The 16,799-nt window shown below is 42.9% G+C and overlaps 9 protein-coding genes across 9 annotated transcripts; all 9 read left to right on the forward strand.

The window, feature by feature from the left end:
* Positions 1-308: 308 nt before the first annotated feature.
* Positions 309-4,511, forward strand: TM35_000302470 (putative mitochondrial DNA polymerase I protein B; the record flags this gene model as incomplete). Its single annotated transcript, XM_029028570.1, has 1 exon — positions 309-4,511. One exon carries the CDS (start codon positions 309-311, stop codon positions 4,509-4,511), a length of 4,203 nt encoding a protein of 1,400 aa, XP_028880273.1.
* A 298-nt stretch (positions 4,512-4,809) lies between these two features.
* On the forward strand, positions 4,810-5,643 carry TM35_000302480 (prostaglandin f synthase; the record flags this gene model as incomplete). Its single annotated transcript, XM_029028571.1, has 1 exon — positions 4,810-5,643. The coding sequence occupies one exon, from the start codon at positions 4,810-4,812 to the stop codon at positions 5,641-5,643; it is 834 nt and encodes a 277-aa protein (XP_028880274.1).
* Positions 5,644-6,002: 359 nt separating this feature from the next.
* TM35_000302490 (putative periplasmic protein) lies at positions 6,003-7,574 on the forward strand (the record flags this gene model as incomplete). Its single annotated transcript, XM_029028572.1, has 1 exon — positions 6,003-7,574. One exon carries the CDS (start codon positions 6,003-6,005, stop codon positions 7,572-7,574), a length of 1,572 nt encoding a protein of 523 aa, XP_028880275.1.
* Positions 7,575-7,842: 268 nt separating this feature from the next.
* Positions 7,843-8,466, forward strand: TM35_000302500 (uncharacterized protein; the record flags this gene model as incomplete). The annotated part of the gene is made up of 1 exon (XM_029028573.1): positions 7,843-8,466. One exon carries the CDS (start codon positions 7,843-7,845, stop codon positions 8,464-8,466), a length of 624 nt encoding a protein of 207 aa, XP_028880276.1.
* A 292-nt stretch (positions 8,467-8,758) lies between these two features.
* On the forward strand, positions 8,759-10,396 carry TM35_000302510 (uncharacterized protein; the record flags this gene model as incomplete). Its single annotated transcript, XM_029028574.1, has 1 exon — positions 8,759-10,396. The coding sequence occupies one exon, from the start codon at positions 8,759-8,761 to the stop codon at positions 10,394-10,396; it is 1,638 nt and encodes a 545-aa protein (XP_028880277.1).
* Positions 10,397-10,733: 337 nt separating this feature from the next.
* On the forward strand, positions 10,734-12,275 carry TM35_000302520 (putative glutamic acid/alanine-rich protein; the record flags this gene model as incomplete). Its single annotated transcript, XM_029028575.1, has 1 exon — positions 10,734-12,275. One exon carries the CDS (start codon positions 10,734-10,736, stop codon positions 12,273-12,275), a length of 1,542 nt encoding a protein of 513 aa, XP_028880278.1.
* Positions 12,276-12,763: 488 nt separating this feature from the next.
* On the forward strand, positions 12,764-13,093 carry TM35_000302530 (uncharacterized protein; the record flags this gene model as incomplete). The annotated part of the gene is made up of 1 exon (XM_029028576.1): positions 12,764-13,093. The coding sequence occupies one exon, from the start codon at positions 12,764-12,766 to the stop codon at positions 13,091-13,093; it is 330 nt and encodes a 109-aa protein (XP_028880279.1).
* A 927-nt stretch (positions 13,094-14,020) lies between these two features.
* TM35_000302540 (putative N-acetylglucosamine-6-phosphate deacetylase-like protein) lies at positions 14,021-15,313 on the forward strand (the record flags this gene model as incomplete). The annotated part of the gene is made up of 1 exon (XM_029028577.1): positions 14,021-15,313. The coding sequence occupies one exon, from the start codon at positions 14,021-14,023 to the stop codon at positions 15,311-15,313; it is 1,293 nt and encodes a 430-aa protein (XP_028880280.1).
* Positions 15,314-16,312: 999 nt separating this feature from the next.
* TM35_000302550 (glycoside hydrolase family protein) lies at positions 16,313-16,798 on the forward strand (the record flags this gene model as incomplete). The annotated part of the gene is made up of 1 exon (XM_029028578.1): positions 16,313-16,798. A coding segment is annotated over one exon (486 nt), but the record flags the coding sequence as incomplete, so codon positions are not given.
* Position 16,799: the final 1 nt, after the last annotated feature.

A 16,799-nucleotide genomic window follows, 5' to 3' on the forward strand; every position in this document is an offset into this window, starting at 1 on the left:
CTACATGTAATTTGCTATTGGGGTGAGTGGGGTGGTGGCGTTGTGGTTGCCTTTGCATATTTCTGACTAACCAAATAATTCGCGAGTAGATATTTTTCTTCATTTGTACAGTCTCTCCTATTATTATTATTGAGATGCAACTGTAATCCATTTGAAATCTTTTTTTTTCTCTCTCTCGTCCAGAGTTGTACATTTACTTCTTCTCATACCACTTTTTCTCCCTTTCTCTTCTATTTTTTTTTTTCTTTTCATTCTTATTTTAATCTACAGGAAAGAAAAGGCGGGTGGGGGTCGGTAGTCTGGGTGAAATGCGGCGGATTGCTGCGGCAGGTGTCTCTAAGCATCTGCGGCGTGCGCTGGGGTTTCTTTCACTTGTGAACGCCCAGACGGCTCTTCGGAATTCGGCGCCGCTTGAGAGCGATGCTGCGAGTTTCGCCGAGTTCTTTTGTGTTCCCATCTCACTAGACACTGGCGTTACGGGAAGTGTGCGATTACACTACGAACGTGCATTGAAAGAGGCAGAGGAGCAGCAGGACACACTCGCTGTGCGCTTACAGGGAGAGGAGGAGCGCCGCTGTGTGGATTTGCCTGTGTTTTTGTACTCGTATGATCTCCAGTCAAAATATTTTCATTTCTTCTCTGTAGATCGCGATCGGGTTGTGGTGAGTGCCGCCGTGGAGGCGCACGCAGATGCACCAACAGTGGCGGATGAACTCATGCAACACACACGCGGAGTCACACAAGTTGTGTTGATTCCACTCGTCGCACACGAGAAGGAACGCAATGTACTCGCACCGCAGTTCCGTCGACTTGCGGATGAACTGCGGCGCTGTGGCATTATTCCATTAACACACGTAGATAGTCTCGAGATGGCAGAAACATTAGATCCTAATCCCCCACCATTGCGTGAGGTTGTGGGGAACTACGCCGTAGTTACACCAAAGCCACTAAGTGAAGCCTGGTTTCGTGCACACTGGATTTACTTGCGTACACTAGCATGTAGAATGAACGAGGAAGATCCTATTCACACCATTAACCGCTTTATTGTGCCTCGGTTTGATGTTTTCATTATTCACCTGGTGCGTTCCGGTTCACGTGGTCTTAATGTTCTCCTGTGGGATCCCGTCCGCAAGCGACGGTATGGGGCGAAAGGAATGTTGTCAGACATCCTCGCATGTCTGCTGGAGCGACACTCAAAGCATGTAATATTTCTTCCCACAAATAGAACAGATCGCCCAACATTAATGCGATGCCGTACTGCCCTAGCAAAGTCTGGACGTGAATGTCAGTTAGTGTTTGCCTCAGAGTTGGGTGATAAGTACCGCGGTGTGTATCAATCGGAACCTGCACGATACTGGTCCGCTCTACGCGATGTCTCTGGTGGTCTGGACGCAGATTTTCTTTTTGAGGTTTATGCCGCAGCAGGAAATAATATACGCAATTTCCATAGAAAACGATTAAAGGAGGGAGAGTATAAAACTTTATTACGGTCAAATACTGATAATACTACGACAAATGTTTCTAGTTCTTTAGTTGATAAGTGGCTAAATATTTTTTCTCTCCCACAACGTGTGTCGAAAGAAAAAGCAGAAATTCGAAAGTACAAAAGATATCTCCTTATTTCATATATGGCAACAGAATCGGTTGCATATACACGACCTGCGAATCCTCATTCATCGAAAAACTATATTCTTGCAGTATGTATGATGGATGCAAAAAAACGTGTGGTAGAACCATGGACAAAGTACAATGCACGAGGAGATTTTAAGTTACCTTCACTAGATGAATTTGATGTTATTGTTTGTCATGATGCCAAACATTTTTTACTCTTAGTATGGGATGATTTAGAACTTATGCGCTTCTTTAAGCGTGGAGGAAGAGTATGGTGTACAATGTTAGCAGAATATTTATTAGAGGCCCAGCGATGTCAGACAGGTAATAACAGTTTTCGTGATATTGCATTAAAGTATGGTGTGGTGACCCCACCATCTTCAGTTGTGGGAATCACTGCTTCAAACTTACCATTTGCCTTTCTTCGACGATATTTAATGGTATCAGTGGATGCTTTGAATACTGTATTTCGTGATCAGCTTTTAAAGGCATGTGAACGGAGTCAAATGATATGTATCGCCCATCGTATGGATTCCTTACTTTCGATGGCTGCTATTGAGCGTGCTGGTATTCAAGTTGATGCAAATGAAGCTTCTTACCAAGCACAAGCTATTCAAAATCGAATATTGGCTATTGATAAGGCTCTCTCTCTATATGTTCCGAATGAATTGCCACTTGATTTACATAAATTTTTTGATTGGACATCATTACAACATTTAAACGCCTTTTTCTTTGGAGGGAGTATTAGACTTGGATACGCTAATGTTTTACAGGATTCCTCTATGTGGACCTCCAATCTCATTCAGTTCTGCCACAAATACGGCAATCTTTCACTACTCTCTACTGACGTACACTTACAACGTTTTGCTAATGAGAAGGGACTGCGAACATCAGGTCGTCTGGGACAGCGCATTTCAAAACTTATAGCGAATGATGAAAGTATGCAGGGACGCAGATTTCGATTAGTACTCTTTGATATTGAATCTACCGGTCTAAATGCAGGAACAGATGAAATAATTGAGGTTGCCGCATGGGATCCAGTTGAGGGAACCTCCTTTTCTTCACTTGTGAATCCACAGCGGTCTATTCCACGACATACAACAGCCATTCATCATATTACAGATGATATGGTGCGTGAGGCACCCCATTTACCAGAAGTGACACGTGCTTTCGCGAAGTATTTACGCCTCGATGACGCCCAGCGTGACATAAATGAGGTTGTAGTTCTCATTGGTCACAATGTGTTTGCTCTAGATGAACCACTCCTACGACGGGCACTTGAGCGTGAGAGTGTTGATACAGCAAATATTCTTTTTTGTGATTCGCTTGTGCTACTAAAGGCTCTTAAACGTGAATTACAAGGTTCAAAAGAGAATCCCAAGATGGACCGCGGTGTGCTTGAAACTCTCACGACGTCACTTCGTCTTTCTTCACTGGTTGAAGGGCTACGCGTGGAGGCCGATGGTGAGTTGCACAGAGCGGAAACAGATGCAAAAACATTGTGGTTTGTCCTTGTGAATGCACTTGGTCTAGCAGGACGCGATGCGGAGAAACAACGTGATGCGGTATTTAGTCATGCTGCACGTACACTAGTGGTTTACCCTGGTGTTGGTTGTTTCCTCCCAATGGAGCGCCGGAGGGACTGTACCGTAGTGCGACTCCCTGGTGTGGCATCAGAGGTGATCGAGAGCCCACAGCTTTTGACATTATTGCAGAAAAATATGATTAGCGAATCAACCTTGCAAACTCTGCAACGTCATAATCTCAAAGTGGCCGGACTCCTTTTGGAGAAGCAAAATTTAGAACGGCGATCAGGACGATTTCTTCATGCAGGCACAGATGGAAGACTATCTGTTTTGCATGATGATGGTAAGGTGCGACAGTTTATTGATCTCACAGCAACCGCCACCTCTCGTACGACAAGTTCCTACCCCAGTTGTCAAAACATACCAAAAGATGATAAATCATCATTACGACGTCTTTTTATTTCTCGTTTTGGTGATAAGGGACGGTGTGTAGAATTGGACTACTCACAATTAGAAATTGTTGTCATGGCCCTTCTCTCAAAGGACAAACGTCTAGTTTCAGATTTAAAAAAAGGTGTGGATTTCCATATTAAACGGGCATCATTTTTCAGTGGATTATCATATGAAGAGATTTACAAAGGTTACACTCGAGGAAATCCAGAATACGTGAAATTACGTAAAACCGCCAAGACATTTTCGTTTCAGCGTTTGTATGGAGCTGGTGTTCCCCTACTTCACAAGACAACTGGTATTCCTGTAAAGGATCTTGAAGCCTCTATTCGTATGGAAGAAGAAGAGTATCCAGGTGTCGCAAAATTTCATCATCTTGTTCGTACACTTGCCTTGCGTGCAAATAATCCAGGTCTTCCGACACACTTTGTTGTGGAGCTTCCTACTGGCCTTCGAATGAGTTTTAAAACACGAGATGTTGTGCTAAACTTACCACCAGTTAAAAACTACCCTATTCAAGGATTCGGAGCTGAACTCGCCCAGATGATGGTTGGACGTGTATTTAGACATTTTGTACGAAGAGATTTTTTTGGACAAAAGGCGTTTATGATAAACTTTGTGCATGACTCACTGTGGCTGGATTGTCATGTTGATGTGCTTGAGGAGTGTGTGCGGGAGACGCGCGATCGTCTGACGGAAGTGCAGACGCACGTAGCGAAGGCATTTCCCGGGGTGGAGCTGCCGCTGCCGCTGCACGTGACGGTACAGTGTGGATTGGATATGAGTTCCATGGAGACTATCAAGGACGATTTTACTTGCGTGGAGGCGCAGCAGCGGCTGAGAACAGCGGAGTGGGAGAAATTGACATTGCCGTCGCCCAGCCTCGACGTGGAAGTGGCGAATACCATAGATACACACACCTAGACTTTGAGGACAGTTTAGGTTTTTTTTTTGTTTTAAATTGCAAGTGCCTCTATCTATTTCTTCTTCCCCTTTTACGATATATATATATATATTCGTTTTTATGAGTGTGTGTAGCTCCCATTTGTCTTGTTCACTTTTTTTTTTCTGCCTGGTGCATTCCTCGAGGACAATGTTATGTTATTTAACACCCTTTCTGCCTCATCCTTACTTCTGCCTTTTTTGTTTTTCTGTATTTGCTTTTCACGAACACATAAGATATTTATTTCGTGCTCAACAATAAAACCAAAAAAAAAAAAAAATGGCTCTTACACAGTCGCTAACCCTTTCAAATGGTGTCAAAATGCCTCAGCTGGGGTTGGGTGTGTGGCAATCCCAGAACGGCAAGGAGGCAGAGAACGCTGTCTCGTGGGCACTGAAGGCCGGTTATCGCCACATTGACACCGCTGCCATTTACAAGAACGAAGAAAGTGTTGGCAAAGCCATCGCCGCATGCAACATCCCACGTGAGGAGATCTTTGTCACAACCAAACTGTGGAATACCGATCAGGGCTATGAGAGCACATTGAAGGCATGTGATGAGAGTTTGAAGCGACTCGGTTTAAAGTACGTGGACCTCTACCTCATCCACTGGCCAGGGAAAAACAAGTACTTGGACACGTGGCGGGCCTTTGAGAAACTTTATGAGGAAAAAAAGGTACGAGCGATTGGCCTCTCCAACTTTCAAAAGCATCACATTGAGGATGTCCTCAAGCACTGTAAGGTTCGGCCTATGGTGAATCAAATTGAGCTTCACCCACTGAATAACCAGAAAGAGTTGCGTGAATACTGCAAGGAAAACAATATTGTCGTCACGGCGTGGTCACCTTTGGGGCAAGGACACCTGCTTGAGGATCCTAAGCTGAACAGCATGGCTCAAAAGTACAGTAAAACTCCCGCTCAGGTAATACTGCGATGGGAATTACAGCATGGAGTTGTTACAATCCCAAAATCCGTGCACGAAGAGCGAATCAAGGAGAATTCTAAGGTCTTTGATTTTGAACTGAAGCCGGAAGACATGAAAACAATCGATGAAATGAACACCAATCACCGCTATGGCCCTCACCCGGATACCTTCATGATGGGCTTTGAGTAGCTAGTAATCCTTTTCTTTTATGCTGTTTTTTTTTCATTGGTTTTTTTTTCATATGAAATTTTGCGATCTCGTTACGAAAGCTTTAAAGTAAAGGGGTGTATTTTCTGTATCAGGTTAGGGGTGCGTTAGGAAACAATGGCAATGTTGGTCTTGAATATTGATATTCCATCTTATTCCTGGATATTGGGGGAGACAGCTTTTCATGTCTTCTGAATGCTTCATTTCTATTTTTTTCTTTTATTTGTTATTGTTTTTCTGATATTTTTCATTTCTTGTATTTTGTAAATTGCAGCAGAAGCAGAGGCGGTGTGGTACTTCACTACTGCTTTTCGCATGACAGTGCCTGTGGTGCTGGCGCTATGGACTCTAACACTAAACTATCCATTTTATGTCTTGGTACCGGCAAAGGTGCCTCAATGGTCTATGATGGAAACTGCAGTCCTGGATATGTGCTTTACGCTGATGACCGACCAATTATTCTCTTTGGCGCCGGATACGGTGTAACAAGGCAGTGTCTTCGGTACTGTGGCGTCATTCCATCCAATATTTTTCTTTTTTCAAACCGCTCCCATATGTCTGCTGAACTTCCGGTTATTATTGCTGTGGAAAGTCGAAAAGCGAGACGACTTCGCATCATTACCGGGGAAAAGGTGATGACGCAGATTAAACTGCATCGCCTATCGGAGGTCCACTCAAGGATAGATATCAACGGCGATGGGGGGTCTATTTTTTGTGATTTTGTAGCATTGCCTGACCTTACTGTTCATGCAGCAGTAGAAGCAACTGTAACACAATCCCTATCGTACCATTTACCGGATACAACGGCAGGAGTCTCTCTTGTCGTATTCCATACACCCGCAACTGATGCATCCAATGGAGTTATTCTGCTTCATCATGGTGTTCCTGTGTTGGCACTTACTGGTGACTGTGCCTATAGCGCGGAAAAGCATCAAGAAATTCTACGCATGGCTCCTGTGGTGATTCTAGACGGCCGACAGAAGTCATCCCGAGATCACGCAAGTTTTGCTGATATCATAGACACTGTGGAGAGGTGTGAAGTGGCGCCGCAACGTGTGTTTATCGGACAGTATGGATTACCGTTAGAGGCTCCTCCAGTGGTGCGAGGTGGTGCTGTGGCGCCTATTGTAGAGGGAGCCGTGGTGTCTTTGGGGGAACATCCCTCACTCAAAGATGTGAATGATTTGCGGCTGTTTTTGCCCTCTTCCACTTGTAGTTATTCTCAAAATGTGACTACTGACGTAACATTTGATTATCAACCAAAAAAAATATTTATTATCGATAACGACTCCCCGGATATTCCGCCATCTCTTCTGATGGTTCACCAGTACCGAAATATTGCTCAGGTCAAAAAACGAATTTCGGAGATGCTTCATATACGACCAGTTGGAGGTTTATTTTGCTTTGACACAGGTCAGCGACTGCGAAGCGTCGCACAGCTTACACATGGGATGCGTGTAGTGGCAACACGCGTAGGAGGACGACCGTTTGTGAGAAAAATATCAAAGATGTACAAACCACCATGTGGCACTATTGTAGAGAGTAAAACACTCAACGAGACAAACTTATCAATTGCACTTGATAGTTACATGCATCGGGCTTACCAAATTCTTGGAGAAACTTTAGGTAGTGTGGGATTCACTACTAATACTAGTGTTAAGAAGACCCAAAATAGTCTCACTGATAACCTAAAAACAAATACTGGTGCTGACGTTGAGGTTGTTATGAATATTCCCAATAATGAATCACATATTGTGATGGATTCATCTTCACTTATTACTGCTGAACTATCCCCTGAGACTTCCTCACTGGAACCCCCAGATGAGACCCAATATGAAATATCAAGCACCAGTGGTGTTCTCTCTACTGGCACTAGTGGATATTCCTTGAAGTTCACTACTTTACGTTCATAGAACTCTTTATTCCTTTCCAATGATTTGGTGATATTTCATGACGTTACAAATAGAATTCATCAAACGCATTCTGTTGTTGTCGTTGCTGTTTTTTTTTTTTTTTTGCTATTCTCTGATGTTTTTCTCCTCCTGCTTCCAAAGTAAAAAAAAAAAAAGAATGGTTTTCTTCTGCTTTTCTTGCACTTTTATCTCTGTCTATATACACATACACACAGACTTGTGGTTCTATCTTCTTCATAGTCAAGTAGTGACTAGTAGTGCACCACGCATGTCCGATAGGGATTTCCCTCTTACTAACTCACCGGGATGTGATGTCCCACTCAATGGTGACGACATAAATGAAAATAGTTCTTCTTCATCTTCTTCTGTTGCTGTTGCTGTTGCTGTTGCTCTTATTGATCCGCCTGCACGTGTGGAGCGGCGGGGTCCTCCTGTGGCGGCTCCAGCTCCTCAACGCCTCTCGTCGCCCGACCGCCTGCGGGCCCGCACGTACAAACTACACATGGAGCTGCAGGCACTCGCCAACCGCCACAACCGCCGACACGAGCGACTGCGAAGTATTCGCGCCCCCCCGTCCATCGTACAGGAGCGATCAGCGTCAAGTGTCGGTGCCGCCCGCCAAGTGCCGCAGCCGAAGCCAACCGCCGCCTCGCAGTTGCAGTTACCAAACCTCCGCCGTTGCTTTGAAGAGGCACGCACGAGATACCTTATGGAGACACAGCGAAAGAAAAAGACAATGCCACCTCTATACGCATCACATATACCACGTGACGATGAGGCAGCTCGCAGAAAACAGCAGAGAGACATCATGAAGGACCCTGATTCCTTTGGTCTTCGTTTTTTCAGTCCGTCTAGCCTCCCGGGCGCCACGAAAGATAGTAGACACATGTAAAGTTTTCATCCCCAAATGTCTCCTTTTTTTTTTTAGTCTTTGGATAGGTGCTTCTCTTGTTATTGCAAAAGGAAAAACTTTGTGCCTTGTATACATTCCTTTTGCTTCTGGATGCATGCATGTACGCGTGAGATGATGCTTACAACTTCTTTACTGTATAAGAGGGTTTCATTCCCACAATATTTTCAGCTTGATTCTTTTCCTACCTGCAGCGTTTTTTTTTTCTGTAAATTTTTCTTTAGTTCTCTTATTATTGTTTTTCTTTCCCATATTTAGCACATGAAAGTAGAACATGACAGATCTAGGCGAGGTACTGGCGTCTCGTCTCGCACTTCAGGACGAGCGATCACGACGTCAACGTCAACTGTTTGAAGACCATCGTCGCTGGCTCATCTCTGAACTCGTTTCACTTTCACCCAATAACAATAATGTTAGCAATAGTGATGATAATGATGTGAACAGAAAAAGACCAAAGGAACAAGAGAAGGGTCAAATGTCATCTCAGTATGTGCGTGGTACCAAACATGGAAGTAGTGTTCCTGTTGAGGACCGTCTGATGGAGTACGGGCGGCAGAGACTAGAACGTCTGCAAAAGGCACGTCAAACTCACCAGGAGGAGGAGGAATTGGAGGAGCAAAAAATTCTACAAGCTGCAGAGTCACATTTACATAAGAGGACACACGTTCCTCTTTCTGTCAGTGCAGAGGAGCTTTCTCGCATAAGGGCTCGAAGACACGAGCGTATCATTGAGCAATCTGTGGGGGAGCTAAATTTTCATCCTAGAATATCTATTGAGTCTGCACGGCTTGCACACGAGCGTAAAGTGAGAGAAAATACTGAAGCAATGCCTATTGCAGAGACTCTTCTCTACCGCAAGGCTTCTGCGGATGAGCGTTTAGAAAAGAAAAGAAGTGAATCTAACACCATACGTGCATCCCCAATGATTACGAGGAAGGCAAAGGAAATGAAACTCCCGTATACAGCGGCGGAACGACTATATTTGCACGCGAAAGAAAGACAAATTGAGGAAAAGGCTATGGAGGGGAAATTACACGATATTGTTGAAGAAAATCTAGAAATGACGTTTCATCCTTTAATATCAGAAAAAGCAGAGAAATTGCAAAGAAAACCGGGAAGACGAGCATACAATGATCTATATGATCATGGTGTTCAACAGCAGCGACAGAAATCTCTTATCAGTAATGAAAAAGACAAGGTTTGTTTTAAACCAAGTATTAATAGAGTAAGTGAAATGATTGCAACACAGATGAATGAGTCAACGACAGAGCGTCTTTTGAAGCCACGACAGGTGAAACGAGCTGCAACACCATCACCACAAGTACATATGCGTAGTGAAGATCTTAACCGACGTTTTGGACACTTGTATCTGGATGGTATTGCAAGAAGTGCACGACAGCGTAATCTTTTATTGCAACAGCAGCAACAGCAGGAGTCTGAATTACACTCCGAGTGCACTTTTGCACCAAAAATAAATCGGAGTCGTGTGCGCAGTAACAGCGCGGTGACACTTCCGCTGGATGTACGCATGCGTTTGTGGCAGGAACGGCGCGATCAACGTTTAAGGACGGCAAGGAAGGAAAAGGAGGAAGAGGAAGAAGAGAATGAGAGTGGGAGAATTGGGGTATCTACTACTACAACTACTACGCGACGCACAGTTCCTTCTATAAATGAGAAGTCCTCTGCTCTCTTTAATTCTGCTTCTCTTACGGCCACACCCACACGTAGAGCAATGAGTGGATATGATCATTCGAACTCTTTTCTCATTGAGAGCAAGACCCGACCCAACATGACGTCTTTGTCAAACTCTACGCAGTTGGGTGAACATCAAGACACTATTTTCAAGGCGTTACAGGCGTTGGAGAATGCTGAGCGTGTGTCTCAATACATAATGATGGATGGGGTATCTTAAAAATGAGGAAATAAAATATGTCCTACAAGGTGTTTTTTTGACAATTTCATTGCTTTTCTTTTGTTTTGTATTTCCTCTCATCACGAGATGATTTATCGTTTTATAATATCGCAGTTGGGAAGAAGCGGAAAAAAAAAGGAAAAAGAAAAGAAGAGAAAATACTTTCAACGAAAGTAGAAAAAACAAACGTAATGATGTGGAGCTGGAATTAAATACTTGTAAACACCTCCATCCTTTTTTTTTTCCCCTTGATTTTTTCTTTGAAGTCTCTATTCTCTCTCCGTTCCTCATAGACATATTTTTATTGAAGAGGGAAAAAGAAAAAAAGAAAAAATAGATGCCGCCCAAAGGGAGGAAACGGAAGAATGCAGCTCCATTGCTAGTGGCGCCAGAGCCACAGGGTGATGAACTGGAGGCTGACATGTTATGGGATAAAGTGAAGGAGGTGAATGACAAACCACAGTTTATGGATGGCACATTGGTTGATGCCACACGTGCCGCGTTTGAACGACCAAAAGGTCAGGATGGTACTGCTGAAACCGCACGAAACGCCTTTCGTGGTAAAACTAGACACTTAAATACAATACGTGCAAGTGACATGTTTATAAAGAGTGAACATGAGTTGAAAGATAAGCTCGAGACTTCTAGAGTTCTGCAAGATGATGCTAAGAACTTTGAATCACTCAAGCTTAGCGAGGATGCGGCATTTCAGCGGGAGAAAGCTCATGTTACTGCGACAGCGCTGGAACTTATGACTGAGTTGTCAGATTCCCGTCTCACAGTCTTGGAGGATATGGAGGATATGGCTGAGAGTTTTTTTAGGGAACAGGACGAGATACTAGAGAGAGTGTGTGCACTTGCTGCTAGAGGAATGGAAGTTGAAGCGGCGTTCACGGAGCAACTTAAAATGCGTGAAGAATGCCGCAACGCTGAGGAGAGTTATTTTCGCGAACATGGTGAACATGTTCTGCTCATGGCGAAAATGCGGGAAGAGACGAAGCGACAACAGAACGATATGCTTCAGTCTATGATCCGGCGCCTGGAAACAGGTGTAGACGAAATGGCAAAATTGTCTGTGGAGGAACTAGAAGATAAGGCGGCACAACAAGAGGAAACATCACACCTCATTTTAGAGCTTTTAAAACTTCAAGGACAGTCTGTCGTTCTTGAGAAAAAGACAACTGCTATAGTTGATGTACGGACTGGACTTCAGCGAATGATCGCCCTGGAAGAGCAAAGACATAAATTATGTATTGAACGACAGAATAATCTTAGAAATGAATTAAAATCCTTGTCAGAGGAGGTGAAAGTAAATAATCTTCGTTTACTTGAAATGGCTAGTAATAACACTTCAGGTGGTGCACAGAGTGGGGTACTACCAACGGTTTCAACGTCTCCAAACACAACAACAAATTCCCCCCCTTCAGAAGGGGAAACAGGTCTTGCGATTCGTACACTAGAAGCTCGACGGGAGGTTGAACTGGCCAATATAGAGCTTGCTGCATGTAAGAATGAATTGTGGGCACTACGGCGACATCATCTTGTACAGCTTAGTGGGCAGTACCAAAATGTAAATCTAGACAATCCCCCTATACGAACAACGCAAGATTTTTTTCTAGATGCAGAAACAAGCGCTGCAGTTCGTTCTGTTATTCTAGAGTCATTAGTAGAAGTGAGTCAGTGTTTAAGTACATCAGGCAACACAGAGGGGCGTGGTGTTAACCTTGAACCTCTGCTTGCCGTAACAGATCCAGAGGACCGAAAGGCTATTCAAGATTATGTAGTGAAACGCATAAATAAACTTTTTAGCTGTGTGTGTCCTACGGCTCCTCCACTTCTTTTTCTTCAAGAAGCAGCACATGTACAGTCAGGAATGTAGTTGGTTGGTTATATAAGGATGTGTATATATGACGTATTTTGTACTTTTTTTTTTCCTTCTACGTGGTCTCCTTTTTAAGAAAGGAGGAATTTATAAGTTCAGTTTTGGGATAGGAGGTGAGGAGGGTGCACGACTATCTGTTGCTCTTTACTCGGCATGATATATATATATATATATTTCTCTTTCACACCTGGAGAGAGAGAGAGAGAGAGAGAGAGAGAGAGAGAGAGAGAGAGAAAAAAAAAAGAGGTTTGGCTCATGGACCATTCTTAATGGTGCACCGTCGTGCAGACTGTTGTGGGAGAAATTCATCATTCCATCCTGATGGAGTGCGAAAGAATAACACGGTGGTTAATGTAACTCCGAGATGGAAAAGGTATCTGCAGGATACAACAAATCGCCATGAGTCCTATTGGGCAGCAACGGGACAAGTGGGAGTAAAGGTGAGTGTGATGTAGTTCGAAATTGGAGCTTGAAGTACGCTCGAAATGCAAGTTTCTTTTATTTTTCCCGTATTAATTACACTCTCTGTATACTATTCGGTTATTATTACTATTATTATTGGTTTCTTGAGGGAGTGTATTACTGTCGTGGTAATTAATATACGTCAGTCTTCTTACATGATGAAAATAACTACGATAGAATCAGGGCTCCAAAGAGGGGACTTCATCAGACGTTTTCTTCCAGCCAACGGAGCTGACGATTGGTTACAACCTGTTGAGACTTCACTTTTCTACCGGTTAGGCAGAATGGCTATTGGTTCAGCAGCATCTCAGATAAGGCGTCACATTACCATCAATAAGAGTCATTCCTATTAGTTTCACCCTCCTGGGTGCGGTTACCAACCCATTGAATGAGAAATCAATGAGGGTTTTCAGGTGCCTACTCTGTTGGTTCATCTGAACCTCTGGATGAGATTGAGTGAGTAACACGGCAGACACACCCACAAAAGAAAAGAAAGGAAAAGGAGGGAAATCACAGGGAGAGAAAGAAAAAAAAAAAAAAACGTATCGAGGTATTTCCTTCTTTTTAACTTTCCTCTTTTCGTAGAAGCTACATTGGTCGAACTCGTTTCTAAAGGCCTCTGAAAAGAATATGTTCCCATGAAGTGTGCCTCTATAATATGATGACTCTTTGGGTGTGCAAGGCTTTCTTTTCTGTTTGTCATTTTTGTGTTTATGAGGTAATCATTTGTCGAAGTAACGTTCGGAAAGGATTTGATGATGATGAGGATTATTATTATTATTATTATTATTATTATTATTATTATTATTATTTAATTCCATCCCACTATACCTCTTGGTTTCCCTACACAGGCGGGGATACGATAATGGGAGCACCACGGAATCTGCTACCTCGTGTGTTTTGTCGTGTTTTTTTTTTCTGTAGCCTGTATAAAAAAGAAAAAAAGCTATTGATTTTTTCCTTTGTCAGGGTTGTTGATTGCGTGACAATGTTTGTATGTACAGCCCATGAGTCATCTCTTTCTAGTATCTCTTTCTGGTTTCGCTATTCAATTTACTCTGAACCAGAAGGCATACTCTTCTTTTCTTGCACTAATTTATTGCCGGTCACTTGTTGACTAGAAAGGAAAAGGGTTTTCACTATGCATATGTGTTTGTGTTCTTTGTTTTTTTTCTTTCTTTTTTTCCTTGATAGAATTTTCTATATATATATAAATAAATTTTTTTTCTCATCCATTTTTTGCCTTTCACTAGATACTTCTGCAGTGTGTGGGAGCCGCAATGGCAAAAACTATTTCACTTATCAGAGGAAACGTTGTAACCCCCAAGAAGGTTATATACGGTGGCTTCGTGCTCGTTGTGGATGGAATCATTGAAGGAGTTGGGGGCCGTGCTTATTTACCATCAAAAGAGGACCTCCAGCAAAAATATGGCGAGATAAACCTCGAGGTGACTGAGGAGGATTTCATTCTTCCTGGATTTGTGGATATTCACAATCATGGCCTCGGTGGTGCTGATGATGTTATTGGTCACTGGTCAAATCCTGAATTCTCACTCAAAGAACTTGCACGCTGCGGAACACTCTGCACATTGGCATCTATCATTTTTTCTGAAGATCACAAGGATCTTGTTGCTAAATGCATTAAGGAGGTGGAAAGTCGTGTAAATCGTTATATCCCAGACTGCGCCACTCTTGGTGGAATTCATGCGGAGGGTCCAGTGATCCATGATCGCGGGGGACTTCCATCTTGTAATAGCCGATGGACGCTTGAGCAGTTTAAAAAACTTTGTACCACGATGCCATCTATGCGTGTAATGACCATTTCACCACACATTGACGCCTCCAGCAACTACGAACTTATCAAGCACTTACTTCACATTGGTGTGCGACCTTCTCTTGGTCATGACCGAGTGGCCACAAAGAAAGATATCCTGGGTGCGTTAAAACTTGCTACAACAGAAGAAGAAAGATTTCACGTCACACACATGCACAACGTCATGTCGTTTCACCATCGAAATGCATCACTCATAAATGTCTCACTCTGCTCTACATTTCCCGATGCAGATATTTACAAGGGTGCTCTCCCTCCAACTGTTGAAATTATTGCTGATCTCGTTCATGTGGATGCTATCCCTGTACAGGCGACTATATCGGCTCGTGGTTGTGATGATATTGCCGCTATAACAGACTGCATATCAGAACATCGTCCCGGAAAACGCCTTAAATACAATGGACGTTTAAGTGTTGTTCGCGCAGAAGGTGGTTGCTACCTCTGTGATGCTTTGGGAAGGCCGTCAAAAACTCTGGCTGGGAGTACTAGTTGTTTATCAGATCTGTTTATGAATTTGGTCTCGCTATTTCGTGTTAATTTGGTTTCAGCATGTAAAATGGTCGCCACAACTCCCGCCAAAATTGCACGACTAAACGGGGTCGGTTCGATTGAAAAAGGTAAGCAAGCAAACCTTTTACTACTTAACTCAGACTTGGACACTATTAAAAAACGTATGATTTATGGGAAATGGACTTCCCATGGTGAGTACCGTCTCTTAAGACCGGCTGTCTCTCATATGTAATCGTATAGAGAAGGAACGGGATCAGCAAAAGGAAAAAAAAAAATAATAATTATTTTAAAATTCAAAGCTGCTTATTTGTAAAGCAGTTGTCGTTCTTGGGAGATGACCCCTACATCTCTCTCTCTCTCCCTCCCTCTCCCTATATATATATATATATATATATATATTGTTGGAACTGTAAAAAAAAAAGAAAAAAAAAAAACGATCCTTTAAAAAGAACGACAGGAATAACCATGAACCCTATGAACGTCTCGTTTTCTGTGTGATATTAGTTTTGTAAGCTACTTGGGGAATAATGGGATAGGAGGCGTTGTTTGGTGTGACTATGTAACTTCGACTCTTTCTCTCTCTCTCTATTCGTAGCACGCATTCATTTTTCTTTAAACATTATTGGATATTGAATTTCTCATGTATTAGCAATGTGAGTGTCTTCAGTGTATTCTCGTTTTCACCTTTTTTTATTTTATTTTTTTGCAATATCCCTTGGCACAACTGTTGGAATCGACGGTAAAAGTGTGGCACTGCCAAATGGCCAGAAGGTAAAATTATAATGGGAGTTGTACAGGAAATTGAAACAAAATATACAATGACACTGTTATCAATACATGATAGGAAAATTCAGGTTGAGGTTTCTCTTAAACTGTAGCCCATTATGGTTCTCATAATCATTTTTCTCAAAAAACAATGGGAGTAAAGAGATTGATAGAAATAACCAGAATGAGTAAGTTGATGAGATAAAAAGAAACTGCCAATCCATTAAATTATCTCAACCCCTACATCAATTAGCAGGTACACCTCTTATTTATTTTCTCTGCAGGTCCACCTTGGTGGTAATGTGCATTACCATTATTCTTACAAACTTTACTAATACTCACAGTTAGGTGCCTATTTGGTTTTTTGTTCTCTTTCTTTTTTCTTGAATTATTTTATTTTTGTTTTAGAAAAGCAAAATACTAAATCCCCATTTTTTGTACAAGCAATTTTTTTACGCCAAATACAATGGAAGACCCTGTCACTCTGCTCTCGAAGCTAACTGTGGAGGAGAAGGCCGACCTCTGCGGTGGTGCTGATATGTGGCATACTCATGCAGTGAACCGTCTCGGTGTGCCACAGCTTTATTTAACAGATGGTCCGAACGGACTGCGATTGTTTTGGGCGGTAGAGAAGGACACTGTGGATACTGCGTCTCTATCGACAACATGCTTCCCGACCGCTGTTTGTATGGCGTCCACATGGAACCGTGAACTAATACATAATGTGGGTTCTGCTCTGGCAGAGGAGTGTCAGGCACATGATGTGGCCGTTCTGCTTGGACCTGGTACGAATATAAAGCGATCTCCATTGTGTGGTCGAAACTTCGAGTATTACTCGGAGGATCCATTCCTCAGTTCTCGCATTGCAGCAGCTCTCATCGAGGGTGTTCAGAGCGGGGGTGTGGGAACGGCGATAAAGCACTTTGCAGCAAACAACCAGGAGACCAACCGTT

This window comes from Trypanosoma theileri, assembly GCF_002087225.1.
Source record: "Trypanosoma theileri isolate Edinburgh chromosome Unknown TM35_Tth_30_V1, whole genome shotgun sequence".
NCBI lineage: Eukaryota > Euglenozoa > Kinetoplastea > Trypanosomatida > Trypanosomatidae > Trypanosoma > Trypanosoma theileri.